General features: G+C 61.3%; 1 protein-coding gene across 3 annotated transcripts in view; it reads left to right on the forward strand.

Moving 5' to 3' along the window:
• Positions 1-7,515: 7,515 nt before the first annotated feature.
• The window catches only part of EML1 (EMAP like 1), a 125,519-nt gene continuing 118,633 nt past the window's right edge, over positions 7,516-14,401 (forward strand). Inside the window, exon 1 of one of the 3 annotated variants that reach the window (XM_081155196.1) lies at positions 7,516-7,681. In XM_081155196.1, the coding sequence (XP_081011322.1) occupies positions 7,654-7,681 (28 nt within the window). In that variant the 5' untranslated portion in view covers positions 7,516-7,653. The remainder of the gene's footprint in view (positions 7,682-14,401) is intronic. The other 2 variants (XM_081155198.1, XM_081155200.1) reach the window with 2 other exon arrangements.

Below are 14,401 nucleotides of genomic sequence, written 5' to 3' on the forward strand. Positions count from 1 at the left end.
GCTTGATTTGAGAGGGTCAGGGGCAGTGGGGCCTGTGTGGTCTAGTCTACTCCCCACAGGGCACTGACTCACAGAGGCTGGAGCCCTCGGTCGTCTCATGGGGCAGCTGGTGGAGCCGAGCACCTGGTGCCTGGCCTCATGCCCATGACATCTCTTCACCTGCTGGCACGATGCTACCCCTCCCAACCTGTTGAAGGAGGCCAGTGGGGGCCCAGCCCCAGGTGGTGGGACTGTAACCCTCACAATGGTGGTCGTGGGTGAAGAAGCCATACCTTCCTCCCCAGGGCCTCAGGGTGGCCAAGGGACAGTAAATATTGGCCCATCCAAGGATAAGAGCTGGCTCTAAGTCTCTTCTTCAGCACTTGGGAGTTGTAGCTGTGCAAAGAGAACCAAACATCCTCACCCACTGCCTGGGCTATGCGCCCAGAAAGGTGCCCCCCCCTGCACACCAGGGAGGGGTGGACTTTGGCCAGCCTTGCCACACACTGGCTCTTCAGTCTTTGCCACCATCCTGAGGATCTTCCCATGTGGCAGACCAGGACATAGCTCAGTGAGGTAGTGACTCGCCTGGTGCAGGTGGATGTGCTGCACTGGGGTGGAGCTGGGACCCCACCCAGGCTGAAGTGGTTTCACCTAAGCCTCTGGGCACAGGGTCTGGCCTCTGGGTGCCACCTGGGCACTCAGCTGGCCCTTATCAAGCGTGTCCCCACCTCTGTTTCCAGTTCCCTGCCTGGGGGCCCAGAATCTTCTGTGGCTCTGAGACATGTGCCTGGGCTCTGCCTCTAGCTACATGGCCAAACCCAGCCCTTGCTCACCTCCACCCTGCCTGCAAGCAGCCCCTTCTCATGGCCACTGTCTCCTCTCGCCTCATTCCTGAGCCCTTAGCCCTGCACTGCTCCCAGAACTTGTCCTGCTGTGACCCCCTGTCCTCTGCAGTCCCTTACAGTTCCCTTAACAGTTCCACCCCACAAATTCTATGCCCCCCACAATAATCCTTCCACATACCAGCCCCCCAGCTACCCCGCACCAGGTCCCCAACACCAGCCCCCCCCCCAATGCCCTCTGTCTGCCTCCTGCCATGGCTAGGTCTGGCCGTCACAGGACAGCACTGTCCATCTAAGACATCCACAGGCCACAAGCCTCAGCATTCCAGGGGCACAACCTGGCATTGTCTGGAGGGGTCAGCCCCCCCTGGAAACTTGCCTTTACCATCTCTGACTCAAAAACATCTGTCCATTGCTGAGCCTGAGCCTTTGCATCGCCATTTCTTCAAATCCTCTAGGGTATGGCCCATTTCACAGATGAGAAAGTCAAGGCGACAGCACATAGCCAGGCCATAGAGGACTCAGGACTCAGACTTTAGCCCTCTGCATCCAGTGACCTCCCACCAGCTCAGCCAGCAGGGTCACTGCAGGCCTGGGCTGGCCTCCGAGCATTGGAAACCAGGGCTGGAGGTGAGGTGCTGGATCCCCCCCAGGTCTGCTGTTATTCTCTGTGGGTCAGTGCACCCACCCTGACCTCCCGAGCCACTTCCTCTTACAAAAAACAGGCTTTCTGTGGGCAGACAGGTGGCTCTCAGACCTGGCTGCATAGACCGTCACCTGGGCCAGCTGGATCAGTCAGTAGGGTGGGGCCTGGAAACATCTCCTTTTAAGTCCTCCAGGAGACCCCAACGTGCTGAGGGCTGGTGCCAACCCCCGCGGCCAGGCAAGATGGATGGAACAAAGACCAAGGCCCTGCAGCTGAACCTCCTGGGTCAAATCCTACCCTATCTGTCACCGGTTATGGGGCTTGGGCCTCAGTTTCCCCATCTGTAAGGGAGAAAAAATACTAGGAGTCACATCCTAGGGTTGGTGGGAGAATTAAGAGCATTCTACAGGGATCATGCTTAGCACAGAGCCCGTCAGCGCCAGTGCTACAGACCCTGGGGGTGACTTTATTACTGTCACCTCCAGGGAAGAATTTGTCTGGGCGGCCAGGCAGTGCAGTTCCCAGAACAGCCACGCGGTGGCGCCGCGCGCAGAGCTCGGGCTGGCGGGCGGGTCGCGGGCAGAGTGGGGGCGCTCCCCACCCGCGGAGGGTCCAGGGAGGGCCCAGGGCGGGGCCCGAGGCCGGGCAAGCTCAGCCTCCGGGGGGCGCGGGGAGAAAGGGCTCAGGCCAGGGGCTCCTCGGGTATTTCACTGCTCTGCGTGGGCGCCTGCTTTCCTCTGGGCAAGATCCTGTGTCCTCAGCAGGCTTCCTGACCAGTGTGTGACCCAAAGGAGGGTCTCAGCGCCCTTGGGGTGGGTGACTCCTAAGTTCACGCATCTGCCCAGACCTCACCCTTGGGCTCCAGACAGCCTCTGGCATCTCCGCCTGGACCTCCAAAAATAACCCCAGCCCAGAGAGGGGGCAGACGCTGGGGGTATTTCTGGCAGGCGGGTCACTTCTCTGAGTCAGGGAGGGGGTGGGACCCAAGCTTGGCCTGGAGACTTTAACTCCCTCCAGGACGCACGCAGCCTTTCCGGCAGGCGAGCCCTTCTCACTGGAGGAAACCGGGGTCACGCTACTGGTGGCCCAGGCCCCCAGTGAGAGGCAGCCTGGGTAGCCAGGGGCAAGTCCACCGGTCCCTGAGGGGGCACTCAAAGGGTGGGGGCCAGAGGCCTAAGCCTCCCCGCTCTGGGTGCTCAGCCCCCAGGCCTGCCCGGGACGGATGCTCCATGGGCCTCAGGGCAGCGAGGCCAGGCAGGGGCTGGGGCCTGGAACCTTTCCTGTGGGAGCCTGGACTCCCAGGTGGGGTGTGGAGGGTCCCAGAGTCAGTGCTGGGCACTCGGGAGCAAAGGGCTCATCTCCCTCCCCCCTCCCGCTCAGGCCCAGCTGCTCTGCTGGTTCGACTTTTGGGAGGAACAGGGGGACGATGACAGCAACGCTGGCAGGGCTCCTCCGTCCCCACTCATGGGAGGGGCCCTCACCAAGCCCTTTGGGTGGCCCTGGACCCTGAGGGGAGAGTCGGTGGTGCCAGTCACGATGTCGCTGATGATGGTGCCAACTCACCCTGAGTGCCTGCGTGTGGCCTGCCCTGGGCCCAGCTGTACTGTAACCCGGGCCCCTGTCTACGGACTAGGCCCAAGAGGTGGGGCTCACTGCCCCTGGGAGGCCTCCCTGCTGCTGTGTGCCCAAGAGCCTGAGGAGCCTGCCCACCAGCTCCATGTCCCCTGGGCCACCCCCACCCCTCTCACACACCAGACAACAGCAGTTCTTTGGGCCCCTCCCAGAGGTGGGTGGAACCCAGGAACCCAAGGTACCTAGGGGCTGCCCACCCCCCCTCACACCCTGGACACACCAGTGCAGCTGGACAGCCTCTCGAGCCTCTCTGCTGGCTGGGAGTCTGAAGACTGGAGGTCCCCCAAGGCCACCCAGGTGGCCGTCAGCTTAGGTGCCCAGGCAGGATGGGGCCCTGGGTGTGGGAAACCAGCTCCCAGAGCTGCGTGGAGCGTGTGGGGGGGGAGCCCATGTGTGCGCGGTTGTGAGCTTGTGCTTGTGTGTATGTGAGCTGACACGTGTGAGCCTGTGTGTGTGTGTGTGTGTGTGTGTACTCATGTCCTCTGTATCTCCGTTTCTGTGGTCTCCTGTCTCAGGTATGAGGCTGCGTGTAGTGGTCTCGGGGTCCACGTCCACTGTCTCAGGTTGAGTGGATCTGGGGTGTCTGCTCTGACCCGAGCTGTAAGGGGGTGTCAGTCTAACCTCAGGCAGGGGACCGACCCCGGAAGTATCACAAGGCCCACGGGTGCCCGTCCCCTGCGGAGCATCACGCATTCCGCCCTCACTCCGACGTCCAGCCAGGTTAGGTGGCCTGCCCAAGGCCACACACCCAGGAGGTGTGTCCATCCAATGTGGACATCACGGTCCTTCTTCAAGTCCTGGCCACGAGGCCCCAGGTGAGGCTCCCTGTTTGAGACCATCCTGCTTTATTTACAGGGAGTTCCCAAGGCCCAGGGAGAGGGGTCCCCAGCCAGGAGAGAGTCCTGAGAGCCCGTCCAGTTGCACTGGGTGTTCCTGGAGTGTGAGGATGTGGGCCCCTGAGACCCATCTGGAGTCCGTGTAAATGTGGGGTGAGCAGCTGCCCGTGGGCAGGAAGTGGGGCCTCCTCCCTGACCCCACACACTCAGACGCCCTTCCACCTTTGATCAGCCTGCCCTGGCCCTCCCCGGTCCCTCCCAGGACCCTTCCCGCCCAGACTGGTGCTGGCTGGCTGAGCAGTGTGGGGACTCAGGCAGGGTGAGGTGGGGTGCTTAGTACCTGGTAGGTACCCAGGTAAGCGGTCCCTGCAGGGCCATGGTCGTCCTCCCCTGCGAAGTGGGACGATACTTCCCCCAGACCACTGTCACTCAGGGAGGGGCTGGCCCCTGATGTTTAGCAAATTATGCACTCTGCTCGTCCCATGCCCCGCCTCCCGCCCTCCAGGCCCCGCCTCCCGCCCTCCAGGCCCCGCCTCCTGCCCTCCAGGCCCCGCCTCCCGCCCTCCAGGCCCCGCCTCCCGCCCTCCAGGCCCCGCCTCCTGCCCTCCAGGCCCCGCCTCCCGCCCTCCAGGCCCCGCCTCCCGCCCTCCAGGCCCCGCCTCCCGCCCTCCCAGGCCCCGCCTCCCGCCCTCCAGGCCCCGCCTCCCGCCCTCCAGGCCCCGCCTCCCGCCCTCCCAGGCCCCGCCTCCCGCCCTCCCAGACCCCGCCTCCCGCCCTCCAGGCCCCGCCTCCCGCCCTCCCAGGCCCCGCCTCCCGCCCTCCCATGCCCCATCTCCTGCCACCTGCCGAGGCCCGGTGAGCAGCTGCAACTCTCACCGCATCCCCTGCCGCTGTCCATTGCCGGAGCCCCAGCCCCTTGCACCTCTGTCTGCACCTGACCTTGGTCCTGCCTGGGCTCCCAACTCCCCTCCAGATGTCTACCTGAGCGACACCCCTCGCCCAGCCACTGCCCTACCTTTCCTCCACTGACCACACAAGACTGAGCCCTGTGGGGCTGCCCTTGTCATGCCCACAGAGTTGTGAAGATGGCATCAGACAGCCAGGTCTCAGTGCCCATAGCAGGGACACCGACTGCTGGCTGGTGAGTTAAAGCTGCAGGATGAGTTGGCAGGAGCCAGAGGGCACCTGTGCATTGTACCCACCACATGGACACACGCACACACCTGCTCCTACACACATGCTCACATGGGAGTACACACCCCATACATGTTCCCCTGCACATGCATGTACACGTGCACATGGGATGGCCCCACACGCTCCCTTACACCCAAGCACACATGTGCACACTCACACATTGTAATACACATGCACTGCTCACTAACACAAACTCAGACCCACACTCACACGTGCACATACATACACATTTTCATGTGCATACACATGTACCCAGCCCCATGCACAATGTGGACACCCACATGCATCGACACAGTGCTCACTGGCACACACATGTTTGCACACACATGCAGTGGGCCCATAGCTACTTCAGTGACCTCAGGAATAAAGGAACCGGGTTGTTTTTCATCCAACACGTGTTCCCACGATAAAGAAAACAGGAAGGGACTTGGGGGCAGAGACAGGAAGGGGAAGCGCCTGTGCACAGGAAGCCGCTCCAGCCGGGTGGACACTGCGCCTGTTTGGGTGGGACGCAGGGCAGACAGATGGACGGCTGCAGGCTGGGTGGTGGAATGCCCTCCAAGGCATCTGGGCCCTGGTGCTCATCCCCACCACAGCCCCCGAAGGTGCCACCCCTCCTGTTTCCAGGAGAGAAACAGGCTGGGACCAGGCTTGTCCCAGGCACCGAGGAGGGCTGGTGGAGATGGCGGTGGACCCAGGCCCGCCTGACACCACGCTCTTCTGGCCCTGGTCTTGCAGCCCCTTGGCCAGGGAATCCAGAACAGGTGCTGCAGGAGGTGACACCCAAGACTGGCCACAGGCCCCTGTGGGACCGGGCATGCCTGGTAGCAGGACTGTGAGTTCCTCCTGCCCGGAGCCTGGCCTGGGCTGGGTACACGGGAGGTTCTCACAAATGCTCTACAAGTGTGGAAACAGGCAGAGAGAGGGCCGGCCACCTGCCCATAGGCCACCAGCAAGGCAGGTCTGACCCACCCCTGCCTGAACCTACTGCAGCTGCGGGGAGAGGGTGGGGAGCTGGGCTGGTGGCTCCGGGTGCGCCTTCCTGGTCCCACCTGCAGCGGCATCTCTGCTAATCCCATAAACCTGAAACCCGCAGGTGAGACTCCTCCCATTTTGCCGGTGAGGCGGCCCAAGCTCCTTCTTGTTTCTTCCCCTGCTCCTGCCCAAGGCACAGGGCAGCAGGGGTTTCCCCTCACTCACCCCCGAGAGGGCTCCTGGGAGCAGGCCAGGCGGTGAGGAGCAGGAGGGGGCACTGGGGGGGGGAGCTGGTGGGGTTCTAGGGTTCCAGAGACTGATCCAGTCTGGCTTTGTCTTTTATTTTCTCACTTAAAATATCAGTTAAGAGGGACCCAGGATGACCACCAGGCCTTCAGGCCTTGCACCGAGGGTTCCCAGGATGCATGCGGGACTTTCAGGGCCAGAACAGGGGAAGGCTTAGGGACACCAGGACAAGACAGTGGTCCGAGAGGGACCCCAAAGCCATTTAATCTAACCCCACTTGATGCTTGAACTCCCTCCACTGTGTCCTCACTCAGTGGCTGCCAGTCCTGCTTACATACCTCCAGTAACAGTGAGCTCACTACCATACAGAACAGCAAGAGCCAACCAAGAGGAGGACACAGCCAGGACCATGCATTGACCATAGTGAGGTAAGAGTGAGCGGAGCACAGGGGACCCTGACCGGCCTTCAGGGGCAGTCACACAAGGCTTCCCAGAGAAAGAGTTGGGGGAGGAGGAGAGGGAATTCCTGACACGCAGGGAACAGCACAGACAAAGGCCAGGAGGCCTGGAAGCACCTCATGCTGTTGGTTCTGATGGCCGCTGTGACTCTGCACTCCCTGTCTCCTGCCTTCTGTCCCCAGATCTCTGAGCAGGTCTCCCAATGCTGCTGGCATTGCTGCCAGATGTCTTGGAGTGCCATTCCACCCCCTCGCTTTCCTGAGGCCCAGGGGCCCTTCAGCACCAGCCTCTGCCCCCTCCTCCAGTCATACCCGTCACTGGCCGGGTGGCCTTGGGTGGGCTGCTTCACCCCATCTGTGACATGGAGACAATGGACATGGCTGCTGCGGAGAGCATAACCCAGAACGGGCACATACCCAGTGGGTGGTATCCCTTGTTCTTTCTCTCCAATGCCCATCCACGACCCTCGCTGGCCTGGTGGAACCATCCCAGGGAGAGAGGATGCAGGCATTCTGGGGTCCCCAGGGCTGGGGCTAAGGTTTGGGGGACTGACCAAGCACCCAGGGGTGCAGCAGTTTCTCAGACACCATTCGGAGGCTTCCCAGAGAGGCCTGGGCAGGGAGGGCAGTGCCCAGATTTATCCACCAATCGCGCGGGCTCCTGGCACTGGAGTGCGTTCCTATCTGCCCAGCCCAGCATGGGGGGGTGGCGGGGCGGGACGCTGCCTGGGGACTGGACTCCAGCGGGGCCGGCAGCCCCAAGCCCCACCAGGTGGGTGACAGCCGGGAGGGCTCCGAGCGTCCCGCAGCCGGTGGCTGGCTGCCCGCGCCCCTCCTGCACCATGTCGGACGGCGAGGGCCCCTCGGCCGGTGAGTGGCAGCGCTATATTTACCCAGGACAGGTCCGGTTGCAGAGTCAAGGCCACGGGTCGCACGGAGCACTGCCCCCCCACCCAGGCTGCAGGCGCTGTGGGCTGGACCCCCTTCCTCCCAGCCTGATGTCTGGAGGGCTGTGCTCCTGGAGGGGGAGCTGACTTTCACCCCTGAGCTCTGCCCCCAGCCCCGCTTCCCGGCGGGGCGCGGGCAGGAAGCTGTGTGTGCTGTGAACTCGCTGTCAGCGGGCGTCCGGAGCTGAGCCTCATGCACCGGCCGCCTGGGCTTTGGCCGGACGCCTGGTGGGCTCAGGGTGCCACGGGCCCCTGGGACGGCAGGCAAATGAGTGTGTGTGAACCTTTATCGGAAGGGGGACCCCACCATTTCCACCAGATCCCCTGAAGGTCTGAGACCTGTGGGAAGTTCTGAGTCCCTGGTCGGCCAGCACAAGATGGGTCCTCCTCAGACCCCCAGATCCTCTAGGCTGGAGATGGCCGGGGACACAGGCAGGCAGAGGATGGTCAGGCGCTGGGGTCTGCCCCTGTGCCCTCCATCCCGCCCCTGGTGACGGGTGGTGGTGGGGACGGGCTGCCCAGGTCCCTGGCCAGCCCCTGGCTCCTTCTGTGATGTGGACAAGCCCCTGAAACGGCCTCAGGTGGGACAGGGCAGGTGACAGTTTAGTCCCAGGACGGCCAGGTTCAAATCCCAAATCTTTCACTTCCGACTTGGTGACCTTGGGCAGGTGGCTCGGCTGCTCTGCACCTCAGCGTCCCCGGGGAAGGGAGACGGTGGTAACAGTGCCCAACCACAGGCGGTGGTAGAGAGCGATCGTAACCGCGTGTGAGAGCGTTTGCGGGGTGGGGTGTGCAGGGAGCACTCTGTGCACCTTCGTGGAAGCATCCGGTGGGGGTCTGGGCAGGAGTCCAGGGGTGCAGGGGCCTGTGTCCTGGTCCGGCCCCCCAGCCGGGCCCCCTGCCTACGCCGCTGCATGGCGTGGATTCCTTATCTGTCAGTCACCGCTGGGGAGAATCGTGGGCACGTCCAGCTGTCCCAGGGGGTCCTGAGCTGGGTTGTGGGTGTTGGTGGTGCAGCCCCACCCTGAACGGTGTCTAATGGAAAGTCCCAGTGCCTGGACCTGGCAGAGTCAGGGACAGTGTGTGTGTGGGGGGGGGTTGGGGGGGCGGACACCCACAAACCTGGCCTGACCTCGCCCTCTTCTGCCAGGCGCCAGTGCGCTGGCTGCCAGGAATTGTCCGCCGTGGCTGTGAAGGCTGAGGAGCCAGCATGGGGAGGGGGGGGCGGCAGACAGGCCCTTTCTGGCTGGCTCTGTCCACACCTGACACGAACCCGGAATAGCTCTTTCCCTCCACCAGGGACACGGCCCTGCTTTTAGCAGCTTGTAAAGCCACCCCATGGGCATGGGTATTTCAGGAAGGCCTGGACAATATTTAGCCTGCCGAGGCCATGGAATGGGCCCCGAGCCTGTGTGTGTGTGTGTGTGTGTGTGTGTGTGTGTGTGTGTGTCCCAGGCGGCTTGGAGGAGACAGCCTTCACTGTCCCTTTACCGGTTAGAAGAGGGTCACCTGGGATGGGGCCTGCAGGCACCCTCCTGGCTCTGCCCACCTGGCTGGGTTTGTCGCCCTGGGCCATGTGATGGTCGCTGGCCTCAGATGTGCTGGGCTTGCAATAGGACCTGGTTGGTAGAAGTGAGGATGGCCCTGGGTGCAGGGGTGTTTGTTTAGCGGGGGGGTCCCCGGAGTGAGCTCTCTGAGTCCAAGTCTTTCTAGGATTCCTCCCCCTCAGAGGTGATGGGGCCCAGGAGGCTGCTGTGAAATACTTGTACCTATTTTCAGGAACCAACCCCTGGACCTGTGTCAACAGCTGCAACAGTCTCAGCTCTCCACCTGCTACCTATGTGACCTTGGGCAGATTACTCAAGGGCACTGTGCCTCAGTTTCCTCATCTGTTAATGGGGACAATAATAGGACATTAGCTCCTCAGGTTCCAGTGCCAATGAAATGACCTGAGGCATGTGATGCTCTTAAAATAATGCCGGGCTTATTGTGAGCAGTCGTAGGTGTTAGTACTCAGCCAACAGTGAGCCGTGGCCCACCGAGCAAAAGCAGGGACCGAATTACCTGCTGTGTCCTGTGACCTGTGTCCTGCCATTTTGGACACACTGTCTGTTCAATCCCTGGAGGGGAAGTGGCATGAACCCCACTGTGTAGCTAAGGAAACTGACGCTCAGAGGGGCAACAAGCGTGTGGCCCAAGCTCGCCCAGCCGGTGAGTGGTAGAGCTGGGATTCGAGCCCAGCTCCTCAGACCCTGTATGCACAGAACCCAGGTTTGAGCCCCTTCCAGAGGGTCCCACCCTGCTCGCCTGAGGGGGGCTGGTGGCCTCGTAGGCCTATGTGGCCCTCAGACCGCCTCATTCCCGAAACGGTAGCTCAACATCGCCTCCAATAATGTGGGGGCTGTGACAGAAATGCGGTACCTTCTTGGGGTGTCAGGAACATCCCACAGAACAGGAGCCCGGGGGTCGGCAGTCGGCTCCGGGATGTGTGGCCCGGTGCCTGGGCCAGGAGCCTGCAGGCTAAGGTTACCGGGAGTCAGCATCGTATTTATAGCAGGAACTCGGCTGCACCACAGCTGGCAGCCCACACGCCGTGCCTAGCAAAGGTGCTGCCCTGCGGTCGCCCAGGTTCTGGGCCTGGCTCCACCCCTCAGTGAGGTGGAGCAGGGCTGGGGCACCCCCATCAAGGCTCTGGGTCCTCATCTGTAGGATGGGGCCCTGTCAGTCCCTCACTGGGCCTGGGGACACTGTCTGAGGGTGGGCACTGCTTGGATGGAGGGCCCCAGAAGGTGCTGGCTCCGTACATCCTGGGTCTGCTGATGGTCTTTTCCTGCCTTTGACCTTGGGACCCACCTGCTCCCCTGTGGGCAGGAAGAGAATTCCAGACTCTGGGCTGTCAGTTCCCCCATGTTTGGGAAAGTTTCCAGCAAAGCAATTAAAATTCCAAGCACCAAAGACCAGGCTGCTATATTCTCAGCAGGTCCATCAGAGCCCAGGGTTGGAGTCTCTGTTCCACCGCTCCCTGGCTCTGTGGCCTTGGGCGAGTCACTTAACCTCCCTGAGCCTCAGGTCGGTGGACACTGGCGCTGCCTGGGAGGGTGTGGTGAAAGGATGGACACCCCTAACCTGAGCACGTGCTCAGCCAGCAGAGTAACTCTCTGTCTCCCCTCTCCCCCTTTGTCACCTCCCACCAGCCCCCCCACTCAGTGGGAAGTGGCTGCCCTTGCTAGTGCTCTGAGCTCCTGGGTGGGGGAGGGCTGACAGTTCTCTAGAGTCCCCCAAAAGGCCCCCACACTTGGCTCTCTAGGCATCTCCCCCTGCCTGAATGCAAGGTTTGCCAAGGACGGGGGGCCTGACACCGGCGTGGGCCACCCATATCTCGCTCACTTTCTCCTGGCACCTCAGGGCTCAGAGAGAGCCAAAGCTTCCTGCCCACCCCCAGGCTTCACGGGGAGGGGGGCCTTGCCAGGGAGCAGAGCAGCCTCTGCCTCCGTCCTTGTGCTGTGTGGGTTTCTTCCCCTTTCTGGTTACTGACCAACCTCAGGGATGGGCCTGTGGTGAAGACTCTGAGGAGATAAAAGCAAAACACTTTCCTTATTTAGGCCGCACTCTGGGGAAGCAAGTCTTCTCCCAGCAGGGGGCTTGGTCTCTGGGCCTCAGCATCTTTCCAGGTGGCTCCCCTCTTGTTGCTGAAGGCTGCCCCCCTTTCTAGACAGGTAACTGGGTTCAGGTTACCTCTCTTGGGCAATAGGGAGCCAGTGCAGACTCTGGAGCCAGGGAGGTACTTGGATTGCTTCAGCGCGGGGGGCAAAGGGACCGGAGCTTTTACACCTCTGACCAGGAATACAGGTTAGAAGCTGTTGGGAAGTCAACAGGCAAACCACAGTCACCCGCTCCTGCTCTTTTAAAGTATCTTGAGTTTTCCTAACATAGCGAGATAGGTTTTACGTTTTTATGTATTGTGTTTTTAAAAAGGAAACAAAGCTGTTAGCGTTTGCCACCACTTACCTGTTTTTTCTTGAAATGATACTGTCTAAATAAAAACATATCCCGAGACGGGTCAGAGATCCCCGTTGCGGTCTGTACCTGCTGATGGCGTCCTTTTGTGTTTATTGGAACAGCCCCTTTGTGTTTTATTGCCTGGATCGCTCAGGACGAGCTGGGTGGGCTGTGGGAAAACTGACCTCGGTGGCTTAAAGAACAGAGGACTGGCCTGTAGTCCCGACAGCGCTCAGGCGGCTCCTCTACGCGGGGGCTCGGCCAATGCCTCTGCGTGACCCCGAGGCAGAGGAGGCAGGAGGAGATGCCACAGGGGCAAGTAAATGTTCCCACCGGGCAGTGACCCCTACGGTCGCCACCCGCATTTCATTGGCCCAAGCAAGTCACCTGGCCACACCTAATGGCCAGAGGCGGAGCACAGCCCTCCCTCGGTGAACAAGCAGTCAGACCTGACCCCACCGGCCTTGTTTCCCACTTGCCTTCCTTTCTTAAGCAGCCGTCTTAATTAGGGGATGCTCCGAGCGTCTCCCACGAGCTGTGGGGCAGGCATCTGAGATGCATGTGCCTCAAGGAGTCCTTCCGACACTCGAATCACAAGGCGAGGGGCAGGATTTTTCAAAACGTGCCCCCCACGGGCTCGAATTTGCATTTAAAAGCACAGAAATACATTCCTGAGAAATTTGGTTACAACACCAGCAGGAAGAAGTGTCACCAAGGGAAGCAAAAGTTGTTAACTGCCAGAAAGCTTCGTTGATGGATTATTTGCTAAGGTGCAGAAGAAGGGGTTGGGATGGGTAGTTCGTGAGCCTGTTTAATCGACACAGTTGACACTAAAAAATGGGGAAGGAGCCCTGGCTGGCGTGGCTCAGCGGGTAGAGTGTCGGCCTGGGCGCCGAAGGGTCTTGGGTTCGATTTCGATCAAGAGCACATACCCGGGTTGTAGGTTCCATCGCCAGTCCCGATTGGGGCGTGTGCAGGAGGCAACCAATCAATGTGTCTCTCTCACATCGATGCCCCCCCCCCCCCCCGCCCTCCGCGCGGGGGGTCCGACCCGCCTGCAGCTCCACCTCTAAGCCAAACTGTTTAGAGAACTCTACCAAGTTTAAACACATCTTCTACTGTTTATTTCTGGTGGAAAAGCATGTCAAACGCTGGTTCGGCTGCAGAGAACACCCTTCCTGCCACTTCTCACTGAAGGCACGAGCTGCTGGGCCCAGGGGATGTGCTGACTCGGCGGGTGCTTACTAAGCACCTACTGTGCGCCTGGTGTCCCTGTGGCCTGAGGGAAGAGCTGGGGGACTCGCCTTCACCTCCCACTTCAGTTTCCTTGTCTGTAGGGTTAATAGACTGAAGTGACTAGAGCAGTAAACTGGGGTGTATACAGTAGGCACTAAATAAATGCGGGCGCCCCTTCCCTGGCGCGGGTTGCTGTGTGAGCGGATGTTCTCACCTCTCTTGGGTGTGCGCCTGAAGGGGAGTTGCTCTGTCATGTGGCGGCTCCATGTTTCACCTCCTGAGGGCCCCGGGGACGGTTTTCCGCGGTGGCCGCGCCGGTTTGCACTCCCACAGTCAGCGTGTGAAGGTCCCGGCTCCTCCCCGTTCCCGCCAACACTTGCAACTATCTTCCTGATTCCATGTGTCCTAGTGGGTGTGTATCTCACTGTGGTTTCCACTTGCATTTATTTCCCTCTTGGCTCATGGTGTCGAGCATCTTGTGCTTATTGGCCATGACCTCTTAGCTCTGGGAACTTAAGCCTCAGTGTCCCCATCTGTAAAAAATGGGGACCAAGACATATTCTGGGGCCCTGACACGGGGTGGCCATCCAGCAAACAGCTTTGCTGCTTGACGTCGCAGGCTGGGCTTACAGTGCCTCTGAAGGCTGGTGGCAGGAGGGAGGGACTCGGAGAAAGCCGGAAATCTGGAAGTTTCTGCAAGTTCCAAACCCACTTAGAAAGGGACACCATCACCAGAGCGGTGCCAACTGACACTGGCCCGGCCCTGGCCAACTCCTTCCCAGCTTCGAAGCTCTGCTTGGGTGGGCAGGCCAGGTGGCCCGGCCACATCGACACAGCCCCGGTGAGGCATGGACGGTGGGTGTCCGGGCCACGCGCTCAGAGAAGACAAGCCCCAGCCTGTCAGTCAGGTTCCCGATAAAGAGGCACCTTTGCATTTTCTTATCTCGAGTTATTTGGCATCCTCCCCTGGGCTGCTCCCGAGGGGCTGCCATTGTCCTTCCTGGACTCGCAAGCTTGTGTCTGTCACTGGAGAGCCCTGGACATAGGCCAGGAGCATCCTCCCCCGAGGCTGGGTGGGAGCCTGCGGCCGGTGGAGGTGCCGATGGTCAGGCCGATTGTGTAGCCGCAGCCTGAGCCAGAGCCGCGCGGGACCCGTCAGCTCACCCGGCCACCTCCGCGGGGCCCACCTCGGTCCTGCCCTGGAGCCCAGCGGGGGACAGGAGAGGCCACCCGGGGCCCTGGGTGTTGCGCTGAGTCTGTAATCCTGGGAGGGCAGGTCCTATCCGAAGGGGACTCCAGGCGCCGGCTGGGTGGAGATGCTGCAGCTCCTCCTCAGCCCGCGCCGTGTCCCCAGCCCTCGGGCAGCAGGTGAGAAGCGGGATGAGTGACTGGGACTCGGACTGGCCTT

This window comes from Miniopterus schreibersii (genome assembly GCF_964146895.1).
Source record: "Miniopterus schreibersii genome assembly, chromosome: 1".
Lineage (NCBI taxonomy): Eukaryota > Metazoa > Chordata > Mammalia > Chiroptera > Miniopteridae > Miniopterus > Miniopterus schreibersii.